At 43.6% G+C, this 23,864-nt stretch overlaps 2 protein-coding genes across 3 annotated transcripts in view; one reads left to right on the top strand and one right to left on the bottom strand.

Moving 5' to 3' along the window:
- The window catches only part of HERC2 (HECT and RLD domain containing E3 ubiquitin protein ligase 2), a 600,800-nt gene that overhangs the window by 333,359 nt on the left and 243,577 nt on the right, over nucleotides 1-23,864 (bottom strand). For both annotated transcript variants that reach the window (XM_085851823.1, XM_085851824.1), the window contains exons 35-37: nucleotides 15,228-15,419; nucleotides 14,158-14,345; nucleotides 13,140-13,332 (exon numbers count right to left, since the gene is read on the bottom strand). In XM_085851823.1, coding sequence (XP_085707949.1) covers nucleotides 13,140-13,332; nucleotides 14,158-14,345; nucleotides 15,228-15,419 — 573 coding nt within the window. The remainder of the gene's footprint in view (nucleotides 1-13,139; nucleotides 13,333-14,157; nucleotides 14,346-15,227; nucleotides 15,420-23,864) is intronic.
- On the top strand, nucleotides 825-7,162 carry LOC147014129 (uncharacterized). Its single transcript, XM_085851822.1, has 2 exons — nucleotides 825-992; nucleotides 4,679-7,162. The coding sequence occupies exon 2, from the start codon at nucleotides 4,692-4,694 to the stop codon at nucleotides 5,970-5,972; it is 1,281 nt and encodes a 426-aa protein (XP_085707948.1). The 5' UTR covers nucleotides 825-992; nucleotides 4,679-4,691; the 3' UTR covers nucleotides 5,973-7,162.

Here is a 23,864-nt window from a genome sequence, read left to right as displayed (position 1 = left end):
GGGAAGGAGGGGAGGGATGAGATGAGGGAGGGGCTAGGGTGGGAAGAGAGAGGGGAAGGGTGGGAGGAGGGATCCGACGTTTCCCGGCAACACCAGTTAAGTTTGGTAGTATACAATAATAAAGAGCCTGTGTGGTTGTGTGTCAGTCTCCTCCATAACTCCAAAACCATGAAACCTAGTGGCCCGAAACTTTGCATGCAGAGTAAGGGAGCACCAAAGGAGTGTATGAATGAAAACTGGGTAGTTGGGTAAATTTAAACACTCATTGTGAAGATAATTAAGGGGTGCTCATCATCACAAAAAAAAACAAAAAAAGGCTTACCAAGATGGTGGCATGCCATCTTTATTATCCCGGTCACCTGACAGGGGTCTGAAGGCGCCATTTTGATTCAGGATGCTCCAAAATGCCTCGACTTGGAACAGGCTACAATGGTTTGTGTGCTATAAAGCGTTCAAAATATGTTTTTTCACTTTGCTCATTCATATCATCAAATGCCTGATCTGCATACCTACAAATCAGTGTATACATCACTTTTGTCAGTGCTACAGTTTCCAAATTAGGAGCTTGGAGCAATTTTATGCAATCCCAGCATATGATGAGATTTTCCACGATGGACTCTCACAGACTAATCAAAATCTAAGTATATAATCGAAATCTGTTTTCGGATTTGAGGATCGGAGCTCTTGGACTAAATAAGTATCAACATATGGAGTGAAATCTGAAATTTTAAGAAATTGTCAATTCTTATAACCAAGCATATTTACTTTAAGCAAGACTATGTCCTCATCTAAAAAATTATATCGGACCTTTCCACATAGATCTTGATACTTGGCTCTCCACTCGTCTTACCTGCCAGGAGCGCACTCCACTCATCACATTTGCTGGAACATCTCCACTCGCCTCAATTGCTGGGAAATCTGGACTCTGCTCTCGCCTTTTCCTCTCATCATGTCTGCCTGTTTGGACCACCAGAGCCACCAAGGAGGAGCTGGTGCGACACAAGCTGAATGAGTCTGCATGAGACACGAGCTTTGTTGCCACTGAAAGCAATTTCCAATTTTCTGTTGAACTCATCGTTCACTTGTCCCATTGCTTTACTCATTCTAATCCTGATCTGAGAATGTGTTAATCATTCTTTTAATTTGATCTTTAATTTCATTGATTTTGCCTTCCTAAAGGCCCTGTCATACCTTGACGATTTAGCCAGCGTATGCCTGACGTATGCAAAATTTGGCTAAAACGCTGGCACACGTCGAATACGTTATGGGTAAGTTTGTTTACGTTAAGAGCACGCTGGCATACGTCGTAGTACGCTGGCTTTTTTTCGTAGTACGCTGGCATACGTCATAGTACACCGAGGTGTTAGACAAATTTTCCATGCTTGAAATTTGTCAACGTATGCCAGCGTATGACACACACGTTCCGCATACGCTTGGCCATAAGTTGTAGGCACGTTATGCGATCGTCGACACATGTTATTTGTAAATTTCTCATAAGTCGAAACACGTCGAGGTAATGTTTAGTGTACCCGAAACTTATTTCTAACCTATGAGTAACGTGTTGTAGGCACGTTACGCGATCGTTGACACACGTCGACACACGTTACTTGTACGTTACTCATAAGTCGAAACACGTCAAGGCAATAGTTGGCGTCAGTGTTCCAGACTCCCTGTTTTTTTTTTTTTTCTTCGGCATGACGGTGATGTTGACACTTCGATTTCTATTGCGGTTATGATATTGTTACGGTTGTGGAAATTCGCAAACCACCATTCAGGTCCCGTAGGTGAGGTATCTCTTAAGTACCTGTGTAGTTAGCCCAAACCCGTTGTTTAGAGGGAATTAATGTGATTCCTTCGGGCTGCAACGCTTTGAGATAGCCGTTTTTCTGTTCTTACTTTATTTTGAACCAACCACGCTCCAACCGTCAGACAACAACAACGCTAACAGCCACGACCTTTACCTTCACAACTCACTCCCGCAAACATCGCATCACCGCCATTCCAAACGGCACCATGGCCATCGGTCACTGCCGGAAACCCTCCACCACCTTCACCTCCCTCCTTCTACGGACATTCCCGCACCACCTGTGAGCACCGAGAGTCAGGCTGTCCTGGGCTCGTACAAGATACGCGCCGAGCCGCGAGTGCAAATAGCGGCCTTTCCGAGGAGAATTCGGATCAGGAATGCTACACGCCCACTTCTGATCCGTCCAATTAGGAAGGGCGGGGGGACTTGGCCCCGCCTCCAGGCACGTCTGTCTGGAATCGAGATATGCAAATTCTAGGATCAGGGGAGATTCACGCCCCTTTTCCTCCGTCCAATCGGCGAGTGTGGCTCCGCCCTCGAGGAGATCCTGATCCTGAAAATTGCATATTGTTTTCTCCTGCCGGCCTATAAAACGGCGAGCGTGAGGCGAATGAGAAGAGTTGCTGCGCAGAGAGTTAGTTTTTGGTTGGAGTTGTTGCGAGGCAGTCAAGTCGGGTTGGAGAGCAGAGTGGAGTCGGGAGGCGAAGGCGTCAAGGTGGTTTTCTGCAGTCGGCTGAGGACAATTGGGGGAAGAGTCCAAGGAGCTCGGGTCCGAGGCAGGGAAGACGGTGGTTGGCGACGAGGTTGGGGTGGAATCGCTCGTCGTGGGACCCAAGCCAGCCAACCATTCTCCTTCCCCCAGGGCATCAACAATTCGCCCCCTTTTCCCCCGTGCTGAGATAGTGCGAAAAGGGGGCCCCGTTTCCACCCCACTCCAAGTGGTGCCAACGAAACCTGCGAAGGAGCACGAAGTCGGGGAACCGCCGCGCAGCCACATTTGCGGCTCGTCACGAGGACGCGAGTAGGACCCCCCCCCCCGGTCTCGCGGACCTGACCGCTCCTTCAGGTCCCGCGCACACATTGGCCTATGGGCCCCCTTTTCTGTCTGCCCCCTTGCCTATGAAGGTGGCTTCTTTCCTTTGCTTTTGAGTAAATGTGTGTCGGCGCCGTTTGTGAAGTAAAACCGTTTCAGTGCTGCCGTGTGTACGCGTAGTCGGTAGTATCTCTGCGTCATTGTTTCTTTTGTTGCATTTGATATATGTGCATTCTGTTTGGCTGTATATGTGTGCTCTCCGTGTGCCGCGGAATAAATGTGCATGATGTTGAACTGTTTTCCCGTTTCGCTTTGTCTTTTCTTTAATTGAATCTCCATCTTGCTTCACGTAAAGGGTTCGTTCGTAGTGGGCTTAAAACGCCCGATAATTAATCAGAACCATCGAGGCCGACGATAACACCGCTCAGTTATCCCGATAGCACGGAATGGACCGCTTAAGCGGTTCGTGTCCGGAGTAGGCCTGCGGCGAGGTACGATCGCCCGGTCTACCATCCGCGTGGGTACTTTGGTAGGTCGAGTTTGGCGAACAACCCTATCCTACGCGGGTGGCCGATTGGCACGATTGGGTGAGGTCGAAAGGCCCACCTGTGACTGGCTGCGGGCGATAGTTCCCGGAGGGTCACGACTGAATTGTCCGTCCGGTGGGCGACGTGCCGCGATTCGAGTGACGTGGCCGTTCGCACGCCGGCGGGCGCAAATTCGCAACAATATAATATAATTAATAGGCTGCCGCTCAACGATTTAAATCATAACCGCACTAGAAATCAAAGAGTCAACATCACCGTCATCCCGAAGAAGAAGAAGAAAAGAAAAGAAAAAACAGGGAATCTGGAACACTGACGCAAACCATTACGTTGACGCGTTTCGGCGGAACGTGTGTCATACGCCGAGTACGTCGAGAAATTTTCAACATGCTGAAAATTTTGTCGACATACTCGGCGTATGACGACGCATGCCAGCGTACTACGATGTCTGCAAGCGTACTACGACGTATGCCAGCGTGCTCTTAATATATACAAAACTTACCCATAACGTATTCGACGTGTGCCAACTTGGATCGGCATATTTTTCATAGGTCGGCATACGCTGGCTAAATCGTCAAGGTGTGACAGCGGCTTCACACTTCGATGTCTAATGCGGTTATGATTTGAATCGTCGAGCCGCAGCCTATTAATAGCCTACGCCACGTGATCGTCGGCGATACGCTGCCGCGCACTATGCATAAGTTAGACTATCGTTGGGCATAGGTTGTGAACGCCGACAACACGCTCAGCATTCGTTGGTATAAGTTATCTATATGTGATTGAAACGTTCTGTGTACGTTACTAATACGTTATGCATACGTCTAACACGTTATTATACTAGTCAGGAGGCCCAATGCAGAATAGTGTACGACCCTGCTGATTCCGTGTTAGAATAGTGCAACAGGTGTAAATTGACTGTCCAGACACACAGAAACGTGAATCAACTTGTTGCCAACTCTGGATATGGATAGTATGGCCGCCATGACAGTTTACAAAATGGTCGCCATTAAATACACTTTTCATCATATTTCAGCCGCAAATTGACATGAAATTACAAAATTAGGGTCGATTTCCATGTTTTTGAGCATGCCTGAGCTGATGGGAGTATAGAAAAAAACATTGCTCCATCCATTTTCTAAAAATAATATGACTTGTTTTTCACTATATTATTTTTAAAGAAATGTTCAGGCTCGAATTAGAATGTCTGATTATACAAACCACAATCAATGAATTTTACAACTTTGCTATAAAATGAACCTAAACTACATAACTGTGTGTTTTTCTGTTACCCAGGACTAACTGAAAAATGAAAGCCGCAAGATTTCTCACAGGGGGTTCAAGGGATCGAGAAGAAGAAGAGCATGTAGACTGGAATAAATGCTTTATTTGCCAGGACTGTTCAAAAACTAGCAAGTCAACGCCACTTCGAAAGACTACAATCGTTGGTGTGAAAACTGTAGCTGAATGTTGCAAAGAAAGAGAGAAATATAATGACGCTAAATATGTTGACTCATTCTCAAGAATCAGAAAATATTCTGTACCGGAGCACGTCGAAAAGATTCAATGGCACAAATTCTGCTATAGTGACTTTACTCACGCACAAAAAATAGACAGACTGAAGTCAAGGATTCAGCCACAATCTGTGACTTACGCAGAAGAGATACCCACAACATCAGGTTCCTCAGAGAAATACCATGTCCCAAAGTCACTAAGATCCGCGCACAGCGCTATGGATTGGTCAAAATGCACTTTCTGCCAGACTGACATTCCTGGAAAAGCTGGTGTCCTGACAAATGTTGAATTTGATCACACATCATCCAGGATGCTTAGTTTGGCCCAATTTGACCCCACCATGCGTCACAGGTTTGCAGGTGTTTCAGACTTGATGGCAGCTGAAGGTAAATATCACCTCAAGTGTTATGTTTCTTTTCGCAGAAAGTATAAAAAGGAGAGTGGAGAGAAAAACCAGTCTCCTGAAAGCATCTGTTTCAGAAATGTGATGAACCAGCTTGAGAAAGAGCTGCAGAAGGGACATGTGTTTACCCTGAAAAACATCTGGGAACACTACAGCATGCTGTTATTGAATGATTTTGGAATTGAGGCTGGAGCCTACAAAAGCTACAATTTCAAGCAGAAAGTGGAGGTTCACTTTGGTAGTGACAAGGTGACATTCGTGCAGCCATTGGATGTCACAAAACCCCTCATAGTTGCGTCCTCAACTGTGACAAAGTTTGCCATGAGAACCGCCACGAATGATTTATCTGAAGAAGGTGAAAGTTCTGAAGAAGATGAATTGGCCCAGTGCAGTCTGCCTCATCATGAGAACGAAATCCTTAGCTGGATCTTCAGAGTGGGCATAAAGATTTACAGTGACGTAAAACACTCTCCAGGGCATAGCATTATCGGTGGACTGAACACAGAAAATGCAGAGCGAATTGTACCTGAAACCCTGTACATGCTTGTAAAGCTTCTTTGTGGTGGTGACAGCACTGACAAGATGGACAATGAAGAAGCGGATGATAAAGAAACCAAGAACAAAGTTCTGAGCATCTGCCAAGACATTATTCATGTGGCTTCAGGACACTGATGTCCTCATTCTCCTTGTTGCCTATCAGCCGCATCTCACTCCCTTTCTCTGGATGAATGCAGGGACACCCAAAAAGCAACACTACATTCCCATTGACTCCATCAATATCCCAGATTCGCAGAGGGAGTCACTTCTGGAATTTCATGCAGTGACAGGTTCAGACAGCACAAGCCAGTTTGCTGGAATTGCGAAGCGCTCTGCATGGGCTGTCTTTCAAAACAACTCCCACCTGTTGAATAACCTAGGCAAAGAGGAAATTCCTGATGAGAGTGTGATTGCAGATGCTGAGTCATTTGTCTGCAGGCTTTATGACCCTCATGGCCAAGATAACTCAATTCAGCGAGTAAGATGTGATCTGTTTCTCAGTGTGACCAAAGCTATTGAGAATCTGCCTCCAACTCGCGATGCTCTGATTCTACACATCAAGCGAGCGCACTACCAGACTTTTGTGTGGAGAAGAGCCTTGGAATCTGAACCACATCTACCTGCACCTGAGAACTGTGGGTGGGAACAGGTCGTCAAAGATGGCAACGAGACATTTCAGCCGCGACTCATGACTGCACAGCCTATTACTGCTTACTGTGTAGAAATGACGACATGCAAATGCCGTGGGTCATGCTCAACTCGACGGTGCAAATGTACACGGAATGGACTGCCTTGCACGAAAGCATGTGGATGCAAAGCCCTTTGTAGGAACCCGTTCAGTGTACAAGCCAATCAATAGCTCTGAAAATTGTACTTGGGTGTTCTCACAACACTTTTCTCTTCTGCAAAGCAACGTAATTTTGTGTTAGAAAGAATCTGACAGCTGTTGAAATAACCTTTGACTGACTGTAAACCCATCTCCATCAATAGTGCTAAACATTTTCTTTTTCACATTTGTTGCTCGTATGTGCATTTTCAATTTCGTCTTTAAGTTGTCAATTATGTGAAAAGTTGTGATCCAGTACAAAAATAAAGCACAAAATAGTGTTCCTCGTGTCAGATTACATAGTATTTCACAATCATGACAAATTTCTGGCTAGTACAATTTGCAGTAAGAAAAAGACTAAATCTGATGGCGGCCATTTTGATTACTGTCATGGCGGCCATAATATTCAGATGCAGACTTGGCAACAAGTGGAACTAGACTTGGTCATGCCTAGACTCTTCAAAAACACCAGTTGCACCATTCTAACATGAAATCAGCAGCGAACCTATTTTCTAGGCTAGCTACAGATTTTGGCTTCTAGACTATACACCCAAAACTTAAAAAAACATCAATAGTTCAGCGTACGCCAGCGTTTTACATACATTTTGATACCTTGCAATACGCTGGCTAAAACGTCAAGGTGTGACAGGGCCCTAACTCTGGGGATTTTCCCCACAGAGAACCCAGCAGATCGTGCTGCCTTCACGAAGCCTTCGCAAAGCCATCGTGGCAATCCCGCAGCTGAACCTGTTCCACTGATTAATTATTTTCATTGCACTCAATGAAGTTATACTGTGGCCACATTCCTTAATTTTTTCTTTCCTCAAAATAATTGTTTGAACAGTTGAAAAAGTGAAGTTTAATGCTTTGGCAATTTCATATTTTCTTGTGTAAATATGGAGAAAAGAGCATACATAGCACTACGTGGATGAGGTCACTATGTGGAAAAGGTACTTGGTCCTCGATAGCATTTTCCGATCTGTTCTGGTTGAACACCAAAGGTACAGTTGAGGGTGATATTTTTGGGTGGACACCATAAGGAATAAAAGATTCAAGGGAGTATGATCTCTTGTTCGGTGCTTCCCTTGTTCAGGCCCTCAATATCAACGTCATCCACTGGTTTTCACATCCACTCCATCAGGCCACAACCCCTATTACTCCCCCACTGCCCCCCCTCCCCCTTGAGCAGCTGCTGTTGGCTGCAGTGCCTTGCACGACGACAACTGATTGTCTTTTGATGTGTTTTCATTGTAATGTTTTGCAAGAAAGAAAAGAAAAGTATATTTAATTCCACAGCTGAGGAGTCCTTTGTAATGAGTGAACGAAGGGTTGGATTTCGGTGAGGGAAGTTTCCCATATGATTTATGGGGTTTGAAAGGCAAAGAGGGCAGGGTCATGAGGAGTTACTGTTTGGAAGCTGCAGAGTGAGGGACCAGCGATGGATAAGTTGCTGAAGTTAAAAAAGGGTCAAAAGATGGATTGATAGATGGAGGAATTATAGAAGGATTGAAAGATGGAAAGGATTGAAAGATGGATTGGTGGAGTAAAATTTGGAATGTTGGGGGACATTACTCAGGGAATGCCACATCTCCCCACCAAATCCCTCTATACAAAAGGTAGGAAACCTATCTCGGTACATAAATTAAAGACATATCTAATAGTGGGGGACTCTGACATGTTTCTGAATGCTTGGGGATCCATTTCCATGGACGCACCAATACATTAAGTCAATGGGATTTTGAAATTTGATATTGTGTACATTCTTCCCCTCACACTCCTCCATGTAGCTCTCTCACCTCTCCAGTAGCATTCCCATCAGTGAAGCGACGGGAGGTATTTGCCAGTTATCAAGAAGCACATAATTGTGGTATTAAAGGATTACAAAGCCAGTGGGAAAGACTTCAGGGGGAAAAAAGCTGTGAGGCTGCAATTAATTTAAGTATGTGTTTCAGTCTCAAAAAGGAATGCTCGTAGAGGTGGATTACACATTCAATGCCGCTACTGAAGACTGATATTTTGGCATATATATATATATATATATATATATATATATATATATATATATATACATACACACACACACACACACACACACACACACACACACACACACACACACACACACACACACACACACACACACACACACACACACACACAGTCATGCGTGACTTAACGACAGGGACACGTTCTGAGAAATGCGTCGTTAAGCGATGTTGTCATTGTGCGAACATCATAGAGTGTACTTACACAAAGCTGGATGGTATAGTATACTACAAACCTAGGCTATATGGTATAGCCTATTGCTCCGAGCTTACAAACCTGTACAGCATGTTACTGTACTGAATACTGTAGGCGATTGTAACACACATCCAAGATAGATGGAAGACACGTTAGTTTTACCTTTGGGCTGTTCATGACGGCCATGTGTGTTGTTAGCAGATGCTTACAATCTCCTCTCGCATCGATTATAGAAAGGTGAATTAATAGCGTTTGGATTTTATAAATAATCATTGCATCGATGTTATAATTTACAAATGAAGAACCGAGCACCTGTCAGTTGTGTGATATATTTTTGGAACAGTGCGAATGTTTTAACAACATAAAAAGCTTTATTAAAAACTAATCTGTGTTTTAATACAAAAAACTGTAACAACAACGATTTATTCGCGGAATTCTTTAATTCAAAGGTAATTTACTTGCTAGAAGGTAAACGTGCAAAAAACGGGTCAAATAGGGTGAAAATAGGGGTGTTTTAAGATGTGAGGTCAACATTGGGTCAGTTTGAACGCTGATTTTCTTGAATCAATTCTTGAATCTTGAAGAAGCTGCTGCTTGCCGGTCTGAGGGATGATAGATGGTACGGCAGAGGGTGGAGTCGTCGGCAAAGAGAAATAGAGGATTTTCCAGAGAGTCCGAGAGATCATTGATGAAAACCAGAAAAAGAACAGGGCCCAGAACGCTACCTTGAGGAACTCCAGCCTGCACAGGAAGAGGGGGTGAAAGAACTCCATTTAGGGCCACACGTTGACTGCGACAGGAGAGGAAGTCTGCGAGCTATGAGTGGAGATGGCCTTGAATACCATGGGAAGAGAGTTTGGTGAGTAGGGCAGGGTGCCAGACTGTGTCAAAAGCACGTGATATGTCCAGGGATACGGCTCGGATTTCCTGTCTGGCATTGAGGACCTCCATCCATTGATGGGAGAGCAGAAGCAGCATATCCAGGGTAGAGTGACCTGGTCTGAAACCAAATTGATGATTGGAAATCAAGCCATTGGAGAAGAGGAAGGATTTCATGTCTGAAGCGATGATGGATTCCATAACCTTGCTGATGATTGGGAGAAGGCTGATTGGTCTGTAGTTACAGGGATCTGTTTTTGCACCTTTTTTATGCAAGGCAGTGATGTTAGCAGATTTCCAAGCAGATGGCAGATGACCTTGGGCAAATGAGAGGGTGAATAGAACAGAGAGAGGGTGAGCAAGAGCAGAAGAGCAGGCTTTGAGGACACGTGGGCTGATGCCGTCTGGACCGGTTGCAGAATCTGACTCGAGGTTTGAAAGCAAGCTCTCCACCTTGTCAGGAGAAAAGGATACAGAGTCCAGGGACAGTTGGGTGCGACTGGGTAAAGTGGGTAGAGATAGTGATGGGTTTAGGACACAAGATTTAGCTGCAAACACCGAGTTTAGATTTGTTATTGTTATTTTATTGTTATTGTATTATTGTACCGAGTATGTATATATATATATATATATATATATATATATATATATATATATATATATATGTATATATATATATATATAAAATTCCAGCAATCTCTGTGTGTGTGTCTGTGTGTGTCTGTGACTGTGACTGCTGTTTCTCGACAACCACTGGTCCGATCTAATTGAAACTTGCCAGATATATTGCTGGAGACCTGAGGATGTGCCTTTTCAAGGTTTGATATTAATCGGACAAGTGCTTCCCAAGTTATGGCCATTTATTTACCAAACCAATGACAAGACACGTTGTGTGGGCGTGGCCGATGGGGAAGGGAAGCTCAACCGCGTTCCCCATTACGGGTTACAACGTATGGGCTTCCGGATAATGATGACTTCGTGTGTTCTAATAATTTCTCGATTTCTTATGCGCATTTATAGATAAACACAATGCCCCAAGTTATGATCGTTTTCATATTAGACGGTGCATACATTTCGGTAACATCAGAGTGAGCTGGTGTGCTCCGAACCAGGAAGTAAATTTTTTTCTCTCTCTCTTCTCTTCTCTTTTTGTTTTTCCTTGCCACGACATTGCGAAAAGGTAAAATACGTTGGCGCTAATTGAATAATTGGGTATTAAAACAAAATTGCGAATAATCGTAACTGCGAATAATATGCGAATTTTCGGGCCTCGCACGTACGGGCACGCGAGAGTGAAGAAACGGCCTGTGTGGTTGTTGTTTGTTGCTCGCGGTTTGAATATTTATTTATAATTCTTTTTTTTTTTTTTTTTTTTTTACGGGCACGTACTAGTATATATATATATATATATATATATATATATATATATATATATATATATATATATATATATATATATATATATATATATATATATATATATATATATATATATATATATATATATATATATATATATATACATATATATATATATATATATACATATATATATATATATATATATACATATATATATATATACATATACATATATATATATATATATACATATATATATATATATATACATATATATATATATATATATATATATATATATATATACATATATATATATATATACATATATATATATATATATATATATATATATATATATATATATATATATATATATATATATATATATATATATATATATATATATATATATATATATATATATATATATATATATATATATATATATATATATATATATACATATATATATATATATATATATATATATATATATATATATATATATATATATATATATATATATATATATATATATATATATATATATATATATATATATATATATATATATATATATATATATATATATATATATATATATATATATATATATATATATATATATATATATATATATATATATATATATATATATATATATATATATATATATATATATATATATATATATATATATATATATATATATATATATATATATATATATATATATATATATATATATATATATATATAGTATCCATGTCCTTGTAGCTGCCACAAAAAGTTCAAGCTTTTTGTACATTATTTCCTGAGATATTGGGACCCCAAAGTATAGCAAAAAATGAAGTCTGCAAAACAATTTTTAAGCTAAATCTGACACCAACCATGTACAGTAAAATGGCCATCTCTCAAAAATTAATTGGAATACAGAGCCTAAACTTCAGATTTGTTCATATGAATGATTAAGGAATATTCACAAACAATTTGAGGTGAATCTGCGACCAAAGTGCATGAGCCACCCCCTCCATCCCTACCCAAATATCCGTTGATTTGAGATGGACTGACCCGTTGGTATAGTTCTTATGTGTTTGTGGATATCGTGGAATGTGGACCAGTACAATGCTAATCAATGTTATTTTTTCACAGGCCTGGACAAAGCATAAATACACTTTTTGTGTACCAATACAAATTTGACTCAAAAGACAAATTAGCAGGCATTGGAAATATGAAACCTCACCCATTCCAAAGAAAGCCTAATGGAACCCCCACCAAGCAAAACGATGCTCTCTTATGTCTCTGACTCTCAAGGTATTACCTTGACTGATTACCTCAAACATGGGTAATCAAATATTACCGACAGCGACTGTCACCAGATAATAACACGCGATCTACTCAAAAAAAGGAAAACCGTATAATTCAAATCCACGCGAACTGCATTGCTCAAAACAAAGAGATGCAACATCTTCAAAACAACTCTGTTCCACAGGTCCCCTGAGGCATTGTAGGATGCAATGGATTGTGGTTATGCAAAAGATTGTGCTTATGCACAGTTGCATTACCCACAAGATTTGTCTGAACTTGTTCCATCAGATTTCTTTCTCTTTCTCATGCTGAAGCCCATCTCCATAGATTTGGAAGTGATAAAGAGGTCATGACTAAAGTCAAATTCTGGTCTGAGAGTCAAAAAAGTGACTTATTTATTGCTGTACCACCAAAGACATCAGCAAACTGCCACTGTGGCCCCAGTGCCCTGCTGTCAGTATAATATGTTATCCTCTGCCATCCAAGAGCAGAGATTTTATCACCAAAAGAAAATTTTAAAATATATGGTATTGCTGGAAGCTGGGTCGAAGAGCACCAATGACCATACCAACTTTCAATGGTGCAGGGGCATTCCTTAATCATCATATGAGGAAAGGCGAGCGGAGCAAAGGGTGGGGGTGGAGTTTTTTTTCTCTCCCTTATAACGTTTCTACTGTACACACCAGTGTCTTCATCGATATCCGAGTCATCGAGAGAGGGTTGCTGAGTAGGAGGTAGCTCTGCTATGCGCAGATCATATTTTCCTTCCTTTCCCATCCGGTAGGAGTTGGTGTTGCCAGTGTCCCATTGCACTCGAATCCAACCATCCTCACCCAATTCACCAATCACACGACCCAATCCTGGTGAGGGTCCATCCTGGATAGACAGAATAAATATCAACTATCCATATTCAAAACAACAGTAAGAAAAGGTTTTACAAAGATAACGGATTAAAAAGACACACACGTGCGCGCACGCGCGCACACACACACACACACGCAACGCGACACACACACACACATACACACACGCAACGTGACACACACACACACACACACACGCGACACACACACACACGCACACACACACACACACACACACACACGCAGCGTGACACACACACACACACACGCAGCACGACACACACACACACACACGCAGCGTGACACACACACACACACGCAGCACGACACACACACAGCATGGCACGCACACACACAGCGACACATACACACACAAACAGCGACGAACACACACACACACACACAATGTCACACACACACACACACAGACACACACACACACACAGCGTGACACACACACACACACACACACACACGCACACACACACACACACACACACACAGCGCGACACACACACGCAGCATGGCACAAACAGACGCAGCGCAACACACACATACACACACACACACACACACACACACACACACACACACACACAGCAACACACACACACAAACAGCAACACACACAGCGCGACACACACGCACACACAGCATCACACACACACACAGCACGACACACACACAGCACGCAGCGACACACACACAGCGACACATACACACACAGTGACACACACACACACACACACAAACAGTGACACACACACACAAACAGTGACACACACACACAAACAGCGACACACACAATTAGACTGAAGGCCAATCTCTTAAAACATGCCTGGTCTCCCCACTTCCAGTCAACACCACGCATCACCCTTGTGCCAACTTTCATGAGGGCTGCAAGCTCAGGACCAGAAGCTGGCACAGGTGGATTTGATGGGTCACGTCGCACCTCTTCAACAACAGCAGCAGATACGCCACAACGTGATGGGCTCGCTTCCCCCTCCCCTCCTTCCACCCATGGGCCTAAAGCAATTTTATTTCAGAGCAAGTCAGACACTGCTCACGTAAATTAGCCATTGCAGAGAAAGAATATATATTTAATCTAAATAAAGACAAAGTGAAGTCTTTGAAAAGGTATTGGCCAAAACAAACATTTTAAGCTGGGTTTGTAAGGGATCACTGTGAGATGTAGAACAGCACAAAACAAAAAAACCATCACAAATTACCTGATCATCTAACTCAATTGAGTTTCTAGCATTAGCCCTACTCATGGTGGTCCAATATTCATGCTAGCCCAATGGGTTTTGCTCACCATCACTAACATTTGCTCAAGTACCATGTAAGCTGACATTTTACTTCCCGAGTTAATACAGAGTGACACGAGAGATGTATTGCAAATTCTGTACTGGATTATTATCTTTTTATATTTTAAACGAGATTATTCTTCAACTTACTGCAATGGCTTCGAGATTTGAGATACAACCCAAGCCAGGCGAGCAAAAATGGCCACATCCGATGTAAAGAGAAAACAATGGCTACTCATACAAGTCCTGGACTCATGCTTGCCTAGTATGCCTGATGTGCGCTCGACATCCCGGGCCACACACGTAACGCCCCGCACCGCATGCACGGGATGCCCCGTTTGTGACTTTAAAGGAAATGAAATTCCACAAGTATCCAACCCAAGGACAATGTCAATTTCAAATTTAGTGGAGTTTATTGTGACTCGATGCAGCTGAACAATAACCTCTGCATGTGGAGCTATTCTTTTTTTTTTTTTCTTTCTGAAGTCGTTTCATGGAAGAGCAGGAAGCAATATTCTCAATAAACATAAAAAGTAAAATAGCAAGTTCAGGTGAAAAGCATGACAATAAATGCTGCCTGGTAAATCCTATGTGACCTCACCAATGAGCCGAAAAAGGCACTGGGTGACACCTAAGAGCCCAGAGTTTAGGAGTAGGCCAAGACATGATGCATGGTGTTCAGCCGTGAGCATGCCCAAAAGGGCAAGTAAGAAGCGACCCTGTGGCAGTGTTCCCAAGCTTGGACCAGCTCCTGGCTCATTCGTCACAACAGCCAATGCTGTTGGCTGCACGCCTGATCAAACACAGAAGAAACAAGAACTAAACACGTTTAACTTTAGTTGAGGTAACAAAAGATAAATCCCTTTAAGGCTCTACTGTAATGTAAGCTGACAAAAAGTAATAATACAGGTTAAAAAGAGCAAAACACAAACAGAAGTAACATCTTAAAACGTATGTTTACTTGTGGTAATGAAGGCAACAACAATGTTTCCATGATGAAGCTTTTACTGTCTTATATATATAATCATTATAACCATCATAAACATCATAAACGTGCTCTACATTCAGGATAAAAATCATTCTCGGGAGAGTTCCTAATCCACTTATGGAGTGGCACTCAGGAATCAAGGAAAGAATAAAAAAAATTGATGAAGGTACGTGCACATAATGGCCGACTTTTCCATGCAAGTGAGTATGATCTATATACATAAATAAGGGTGGTTCACTTTTGACCTAAATTTGGTTTACCATGATAACTTATCATGAATCAGAGAGAACAAGACAAAACACCAGTGTTCAATTTTGAATCCATATGACAAACAAACTCTTCAGTTGTCGAAAAATGATTAACATCAATCAAATACACTACCGGTCTGAAGTTTTAGAACACCCCATTTTTCCAGTATTTACTGAAATTTAAGCAGTTTAATGTTTCAATGTACTCTGAAATGAAAGCATAGAACAAATAAACAATTGCAGATAAAAAAGAAATCATGGAATCGTTTTGTTGAACAAAATTTAATCTAAATTTTTGACTCATCAAAGTAGCCACCTTTTGCAGATATTGTTGTGGATTTGGAAGTTTACTGCACTCAACATACAGGTCCTATAGCTAGCTCAGTTATATCAATAAGTAAATGTGGATAGATAGCTTCCCATCCCTTGTCTAATGGGTGATTAAATGTAAATGTGCTGCGTAGTTATTTTGATAGTAAGGGTTTTTCTTTTATTTTTACACCACCAACATCAACGCCGACAACACCGCATCACTCTCACCTTCACTTCGCTTGCTTCACCTCATTCACACCGACGCCATTGTCTGCATGCGTGTCAGCACATACGTGGGCGGAGTTCAAGGAGGAGCCTCGCGGTGGCCTTCGACCAATCAGCGTGCAACGAGTGAGGTGACCGTCACCCGGCCAATCAGACTTCCCAGACTGTGTGAGGGGCGGTCCGCGTGATGTCACCATGCCCCGGGCCAATCAAGGAGCTTGCCCCCCCCCCATCTGAAGAGGGGGATATAATTATGGGCACGGTCTGCGCGTGAGGTGGTGTTCTGGCAGGAAGTGAGCATCTGCGTGCAAGGTGGGAAAGCATCTGCGCACAGAGTGGTCGGTGCAACGGAGGGTCTTATCCTGCCAGCTTTCGCCCTGCTGACTTTGTTCGCCTGGAGCCCGGTCGTGAGGGCATCTGGATCGCCTGGATCGTGCTGGGGGTCTAGTTCTGCCCCGAGGACCTGATGCTTGAAGACCGCACGAGGCGGAAAGATCAAACAGACTCTCACCTCCAGCTCGACTGTCCTCTGGGCTGGAGGTCCGAATAAATACCACTTTGGTCAGATTCTTTTGGGTGTGTGTGTTTGTGGCGTCAGTTCAATAAGTAGGAAATTGTATACGTGCCGTGCTGTATATACGTGCCTTCTATATTCGGATAACTCTGCTCTTTTGTGTTCCCCTCCCTGCCTATTGTTAAATAAACAGCCCCATTTGTGAAATGTATCTGCTCGTTCGTGTCCTTTCCTCCATTGGCTTGGCGTGCTGCGTGTTGGAAAATTAGCCAGGCTGTTGCCGTTGTAACGGGACAATTGGACAGACGGATCTCGGCGATAAACCGCTCGGGTCGCACACGGCTAGAGTACGCTAAGCGGCTCGTTCCGTAAGGGTGCAGTCGAGGGTGTGGAGACTCGGTAAATCGCCAAGTGCAAATCTAGGTGTTTTGAAATCTGGCAAATAACCCTGTACCACGTGGCAGAAATATTGACGCTTCACGGTCCGATAAGACAATGGTTCTCAACCCGGGGGTCGCGAGATTGTTTTCGGGGGTCGCGGGAAGGTTGTCAAAACAAATAAACAAACAAATATATAATAAAGAAATTCATAAATATTTTTTGAAAATGATTTTTCAATTAAATCTCCCATACCAATGTTATAATGGAGTCATTATGAAACAGATTTGAGCAGCAAGTGAAATTAGTATGTGTGTGTGTGTGTGTGTGTGAGAGAGAGAGAGCGAGAGAGAGCGAGAGAGAGAGCGAGAGAGAGAGCGAGAGAGAGAGCGAGAGAGAGAGCGAGAGAGAGAGCGAGAGAGAGAGCGAGAGAGAGAGCGAGAGAGAGAGAGAGAGAGCGAGAGCGAGAGAGAGAGCGAGAGAGCGAGAGAGCGAGAGCGAGAGCGAGAGAGAGAGCGAGAGCGAGAGCGAGAGAGAGAGCGAGAGCGAGAGAGAGAGCGAGCGAGAGAGCGAGCGAGAGAGCGAGAGAGAGCGAGAGCGAGAGCGAGAGAGCGAGCGAGAGAGAGCGAGAGAGAGAGAGAGAGAGAGAGAGAGAGAGAGAGAGAGAGAGAGAGAGAGAGAATGCACACGTGCAGCACAGTGGTGGGTGCTGAAAGTCAATGTTAGCGCCAGCTAACTACTGCAAGGTGGCTGAATATAGATCGGTGGCTTGTCAAAAAAGGTCTGCCAGCTCAAGAAGAGGACCAAGACGACACATGTGAAGGTGGGCCAACTGTTACAAGTTCAACTGAAAAACGAAAGGTGCCGGCAGCAGATTTGGCCTCCAACAAGCGTCGGAAATATCAGACTGACTTTCTGCAGTACGGATTCACATGCCTTGCCAAAAATGAAGTGAATATCCACAGTGTGTTCTGTGTTCAGAAGTGCTTGCTCACGAAAGCTTGAAACCAGTGAAATTGAAGAGACATTTACAAACCAAACACCCATCCTACATTGACAAAGCATTAGATTTTTTTCGTCGTAAGGAGGGAGAACTACAGAGGTGAGCCAAAAGAAGACTGTACGTGAGCACTCTACAATCCCGTCAAAGCCCTGTTGGCTTCATATGAAGTGGCATACCTGGTTGCTCAATCCAAAAAGCCCCATACTATTGCAGAGAGCCTGATCTGCCCAGCAGCGATTGCAATGACCAGAGCTATGCATGGTGAAAAAATAGCAAGCACACTTGAGACGAAATAGAAATGCGAGGCGCATTGGTGAAATGGCCAATGACATGAAAGGGCAGCTCATTGACCGAGTGAAGAAAAGTGGAAGATTTTTCCCTCCAAATTGACGAAACAACGGATGTTTCCAGTGATGCACAGTTACATGTTTTTGCAAGATACAGCTACGAGGGGAAAATGTACGCGGCTATTGTTACGGCTGTGGAAATTCGCAGACCACCATAAAGGACCTTAGATCAGTTATGACGATAAGTATATGTGTACTGTAGTTAGATTTCTCCACCGTTGTTTAGAGGGAATTTTCCGTGTTCACAGGGCTGCGATCCTTTGAGATAGCCGTTTTTCTTTTCTCTATCATTATTTTGAACCAATCATCCCCCAACAACCAAATCACCACCACCAACATCATTCCCAAACAACTACAACTCAAACACCACCACCTTCGCCTCTTTACCTCCACAACTCCACCCCGCAAACATCGCTTCACAGCCATTCTCAAACGACGCCCGCCAGCAACCAAATCGCCACCACGAACACCCTTCCCAAAGCACCACAGCAAACTCCCACCACCTTCGCCTTTCTACCAAACGTCATGCCATGGGATGTGAATGGGTTCCTTTTGCCTCGAAAAACGGATCAGGAATGAATCACGCCCACTTTTCATCCATCCAATGGCTGAGCATCAGGTGGTGTAGCCCCGCCTCCAAACCCGCTGTGATCCACAAATTTACATATACGCTCCTCCCCCGGCCTATATAAGCGCGAGCACAACGCAGCTCGAGGCAGTCTGGAGTCGGTGGAGTGGCAGTCAAGTCGGGTCTGGAGAGTGGCAGTCTAGAGTTGGTGGAGTGGCAGTCAAGTCGGGTCTGGAGAGTGGCGGTCTGGAGGGGTCGGAGAGCAGGACGGAGCTCGAAGAGGGAGACGGCGGCAGTGTCGGTGCAGCAGTGTCGGTGGGACAGAGTCGGGAGACGGAGCTCGAAGCAGATGGGGAAAGGCAGACGGGAGTCAGGAGACGGAGAGGAAGGAGCTCGGAGCGTCAGCAATTCCGCTCTCCCTTACTGAGCTCCACGCTAAGAAAGCGCCGATAACCCCGTCCGTTCCCCTCCCCAACCATGGTGCCGATGGTGAAACACGAGCCTGCGCGGAGAACGATTTGTTCGTGAACGAGAACGAACGAGAACGAGAACGCGGTACGATCGCCCGGTTAACTACTCGCGCAGGTACTTAGGTAGGTCGAGTTTGGCGAACAACCCTATCCTGCGCGGGTGGCCGATTGGTACGATTGTGGGATGGTCGAAAGACCCACCTGTGACTAGCTCCTGGCGGTAGTTCCAAGGAGGGTCACGACTGAATTGTCCGTGCCGGTGAGCGACGCAGTCGCGATTTGAGTTACGTGGCCGATCGCACGCTGGGCGGACCGAAATTCGTAACAATATGTTGTTTTGCTCGACACTTGAAGGAACTTGCACTGGTCGTGACATTTTTAACAAACTGGACAGTAAAATGCGCGAGGAGGGGCTAAGATGGGAAAATTGCATCTCTGTGTGTGCAGATGGAGCTGGCGCCATGCAGAGGACAAGGAGGGGACTGGAAGCTAAAGTTTTGTAAGTGGCGCCACATGTCAAATTCACTCATTGCGTTATTCACAGAGAGGCCCTCGCCAGCAAGAACCTCGAGCCACAACTCCGCAATGTTCTCCAAACAGCAATTAAAGTGGTGAACTTCATCAAATCCCATCCGGTGAATACCAGACTGTTTGCCACACTCTGCCAGGAAATAGGATCGGAACACGAATCTCTACTATTTCACACAGAGGTCAGATGGCTATCACGGGGGAAAATTTTAACCAGACTGTTTGAACTGCGTGAGGAGGTTCGCATTTTCCTCTCAGATTGTGGCTCCCCCCTTGCTGACCACCTGACCGACCCCACTTGTGTTACTGGCCTTGCATATCTGGCAAGCATATTTGATAAACTGAACAGTCTAAACTTGTCTCTCCAAGGCCCAAACACCAATGTCCTCACGCTTTCTGACAAGGTTACAGCGTTTACTAAGAAGCTTGAGCGGTGGGCAGCGCGAGTCGAAGAAGGCAGTGTGGAAATGTTCCCTGAGCTCGAGGACTTCATGGACAAATTTGACATTAGCATGCAAACAATAAAAGGACTTATTGCTACTCACCTCAGAAGCCTGCTTGGCCACTTCAATAGGTACTTCCCAAAAGACGACACCCCAGAAACGACTGGATACGCCAGCCTTTCATCACCTCATCTGCCCGACACCTGTCATCGGAGCTTGAGGATGCACTCTTGGACCTCTCCTCTGACCGCACATTAAAGACCACTTTTGCTTCATCCACACTGGAGGAATTCTGGCTGTCAGTGGCCGCAGAATACCCAGGACTATCAAAGGCTGCAATTTATATACTTATTCCATTTTGATCTACATACCTTTGTGAGAAGACCTTTTCCTCACTGACATTTATCAAGAACAAATACAGATCACGGCTCATTAGAGTTGAGGATGATCTTCGTGTTGCAGTCTCCAGCTTAAAACCAAGAAAACAGCTGCTTTGTTCAAAGAAACAGGCCCAGCCATCCCACTAAAATGAGTAAGTGAATACAATCTGACAATACAAGCCTGTGCCTTTACAGATGTAACTGTTAAAAAAAGAATTATTGTGTTCAATTATTGTGTCAGTATTATCTGAATTATTGTGTTCAATCTGAAAGAAAATGAAACTGAAAACCCATTGAGAATCGTTGTTATAAAGGGGAAAATGCAAAATGAGATGAATGATAATAGGCTACAAGCCTACAACAGGCAAAACTGTTATAAGAACTGTGAATGAACTGAGAATAATCAGCCTGTAGGGACACTGAAAGGTATTTGCACTGTGCTTAAAGCTGTTTTGCAGGCCCAGCTATATGAGAATGAATGATAATAGCCTATTGCCATCAGCTTGTAAAGCAGTCCTGTTGCCTCCTTCACAATGAGTTGTGCTGGCAGATCTTGAATAAAATTTAAAACTGTACTTAAAGCCAAATTGATTTAGTTTTTGTTTTGTTTTTTGCATATTTTTTGGTCAGTAATGCAAGGTTTGTGTACGTCTGGGAGCTGTCATGCGTGATAGTAACCTCTGTCTGCAGCAGAGGGTTGCTCAATCTTCCAGTCTGTGTCCCGTGCATAAATAGGCTACATACCGCTCTTTGCAATTAGAGAAGCCTTTTTTTAAGAATGTGGCTGGCTGTTTTTACTGTGTTATACATCAGAGTGTAAATAATAAATTTGTGATGCCAGTTTAGTTCATTTTAGTTCTGTTTAGTTTTAACAGCTGGCAGTACCGAGGCGTTGACCAATGTGCTCCAGGCACTGTGGATTTTTTTTATGCGCTCCGTGACGTCACTGCAGTGTGTTTCAAATGTGAGTCGGGAGGGGGGTGGCGAACCCCAACTTAAATTATTTGGGGGGTCGCGGCTCCAAAAGGTTGAGAACCACTGCGATAAGGGACCCGTACTTTTTCGGAGTTTTCCGAAAAGGTACGATCTAAATTCCGGGTGATCGGTCGGGCCAACTCTGCTGCTCCATCTAGCGGTCGTGTTCACGGCCGATACCTGGCCCTGCAACAATACAACAGCCGGACACACTCGTGACATTCTAACTGCAATTGAAATCAAATATTGTTCGGAAAGTTCTTCCAAACACTGTTGTGGAAGTTGCAAACAAATGTGTTGCACTTGTAGGTTGCTTTGCTTTCACCCTTCTGTCCAGTTCATCCCAAACCAGCTTGATGGGGTTTAAGTCTCAAGACTGTGCTGGCCATTCCATGATTTGAAGCCTACATTCTTGTTTTTTCTTCTAACGTAGTTCTGTTATAGCCTGGAGGTATGTTTTGGGTCATTATCTTGCTGTAGGATGAACCCCTGACCAACGAGGCATAGACCAGAGGATATTGCATGGCAGTGCAAAATGCTGTGGTAGCCCTTTTAGTTCAGGATGCCAGTCACTGTGCAAATCGCTGACTCTGGATCCAGCAAAAGAGCCCCAGATCATCACGCTTCCTCCACCATGTTTGACAGTTGGTGTCACACATTGAGGGACCATCCTTTCGCCTACTCGATGGCGTACAAAAACCCTGCGTGATGAACCGAAGATTTCAAATTTTGATTCATCGGTCCATAAGACCTTCTTCCAGTTTTCAGTAGTCCACTGGCGGTGCTTCATGGCCCAGGCAAACCTCTTTTTCTTATTTTGCCATCTTAGCAATGGCTTTCTTACTTACTGCCACTCGACCTGTCAAACCTGGAGCTCGAAGTCTTCTCTTCACAGTTGAAACTGAGACTTCCTTACTTCGACCAGTGTTAAGCTGTGCTTGAAGCTGCCATCCTGTGAACCGCCTATCACGCAAGCTGTTGACTCTCAGAAACTTGCCTTCTGATTGTGTTGTGGCTTTGGGTCTGCCAGACCTAATCCTGTCAGAGTTTCCTCCAGTTTCCAAGTGCCTTTTGATGGTGTTGGAAGCTGTACTCACTGACACATTGGCTGCCTTTGCAATTTCTCTAAAGGAAAACCTACACTTTTAAAGGTTACTCGACGACCCGTGAACCCGTTGGGTTCCCTATGTGACAGCGGTTGATGAAAAAAATCATTTCAAGGAAAAAAAATAAAAAGATAGCTCCAGCGAACTATACCACTGAGGTTGTTTACATTGATCAAATACTCCCGAAGAGTACGTGACTGAATTGGGAATTGATGTTTAAATAATTTTTTTCCGTTGCCCGATTTGAACGACACTTGATACTGCACACCGTAAGAGAATGGTAGGTAAGGTGGCCATAAAAATTTTTGCACTGTCGTGTACCGTTTTGGCTGTATATCGGGAACATACATACATACATACATACATACATACATTCATTCATACATACATACATACAAGATGAGAGTTTTAGTTATATAGAGATAATGGTCTGTCTGTCTTCCTTTGTTAATTGTCTTTATCTCACCATTATGATAGCAATATACTACTTCCTGCAGTGCAATATTGTCCAAATAATGCTTCAGAGGGTGCAGCAACACAGTCTGTTCCAACACTGCTTTTATACAGACAGAGGGTTTGTAACTAATCAACAAAAGTTGGGACACCTGCAGGAATTGTTTGCATCAACTTTCAAGGCTTAATTTACTTCCATTGATGCAGAACAGCTGCAGTTGCTGACCCATTACTTGTTCCCTGAAAAGGGCCTTTTTAACAACTCTGAAATTTACATTATTTTTCAGTTTTTGGTAACCT

The sequence above is a fragment of the Eptatretus burgeri genome, chromosome 13 (assembly GCF_056783735.1).
Source record: "Eptatretus burgeri isolate ZD-2024b chromosome 13, Ebu_testis_v1, whole genome shotgun sequence".
NCBI lineage: Eukaryota > Metazoa > Chordata > Myxini > Myxiniformes > Myxinidae > Eptatretus > Eptatretus burgeri.
Note: the sequence above shows the minus strand (reverse complement) of the source record. Positions and strands in the feature narration are given on the sequence as shown.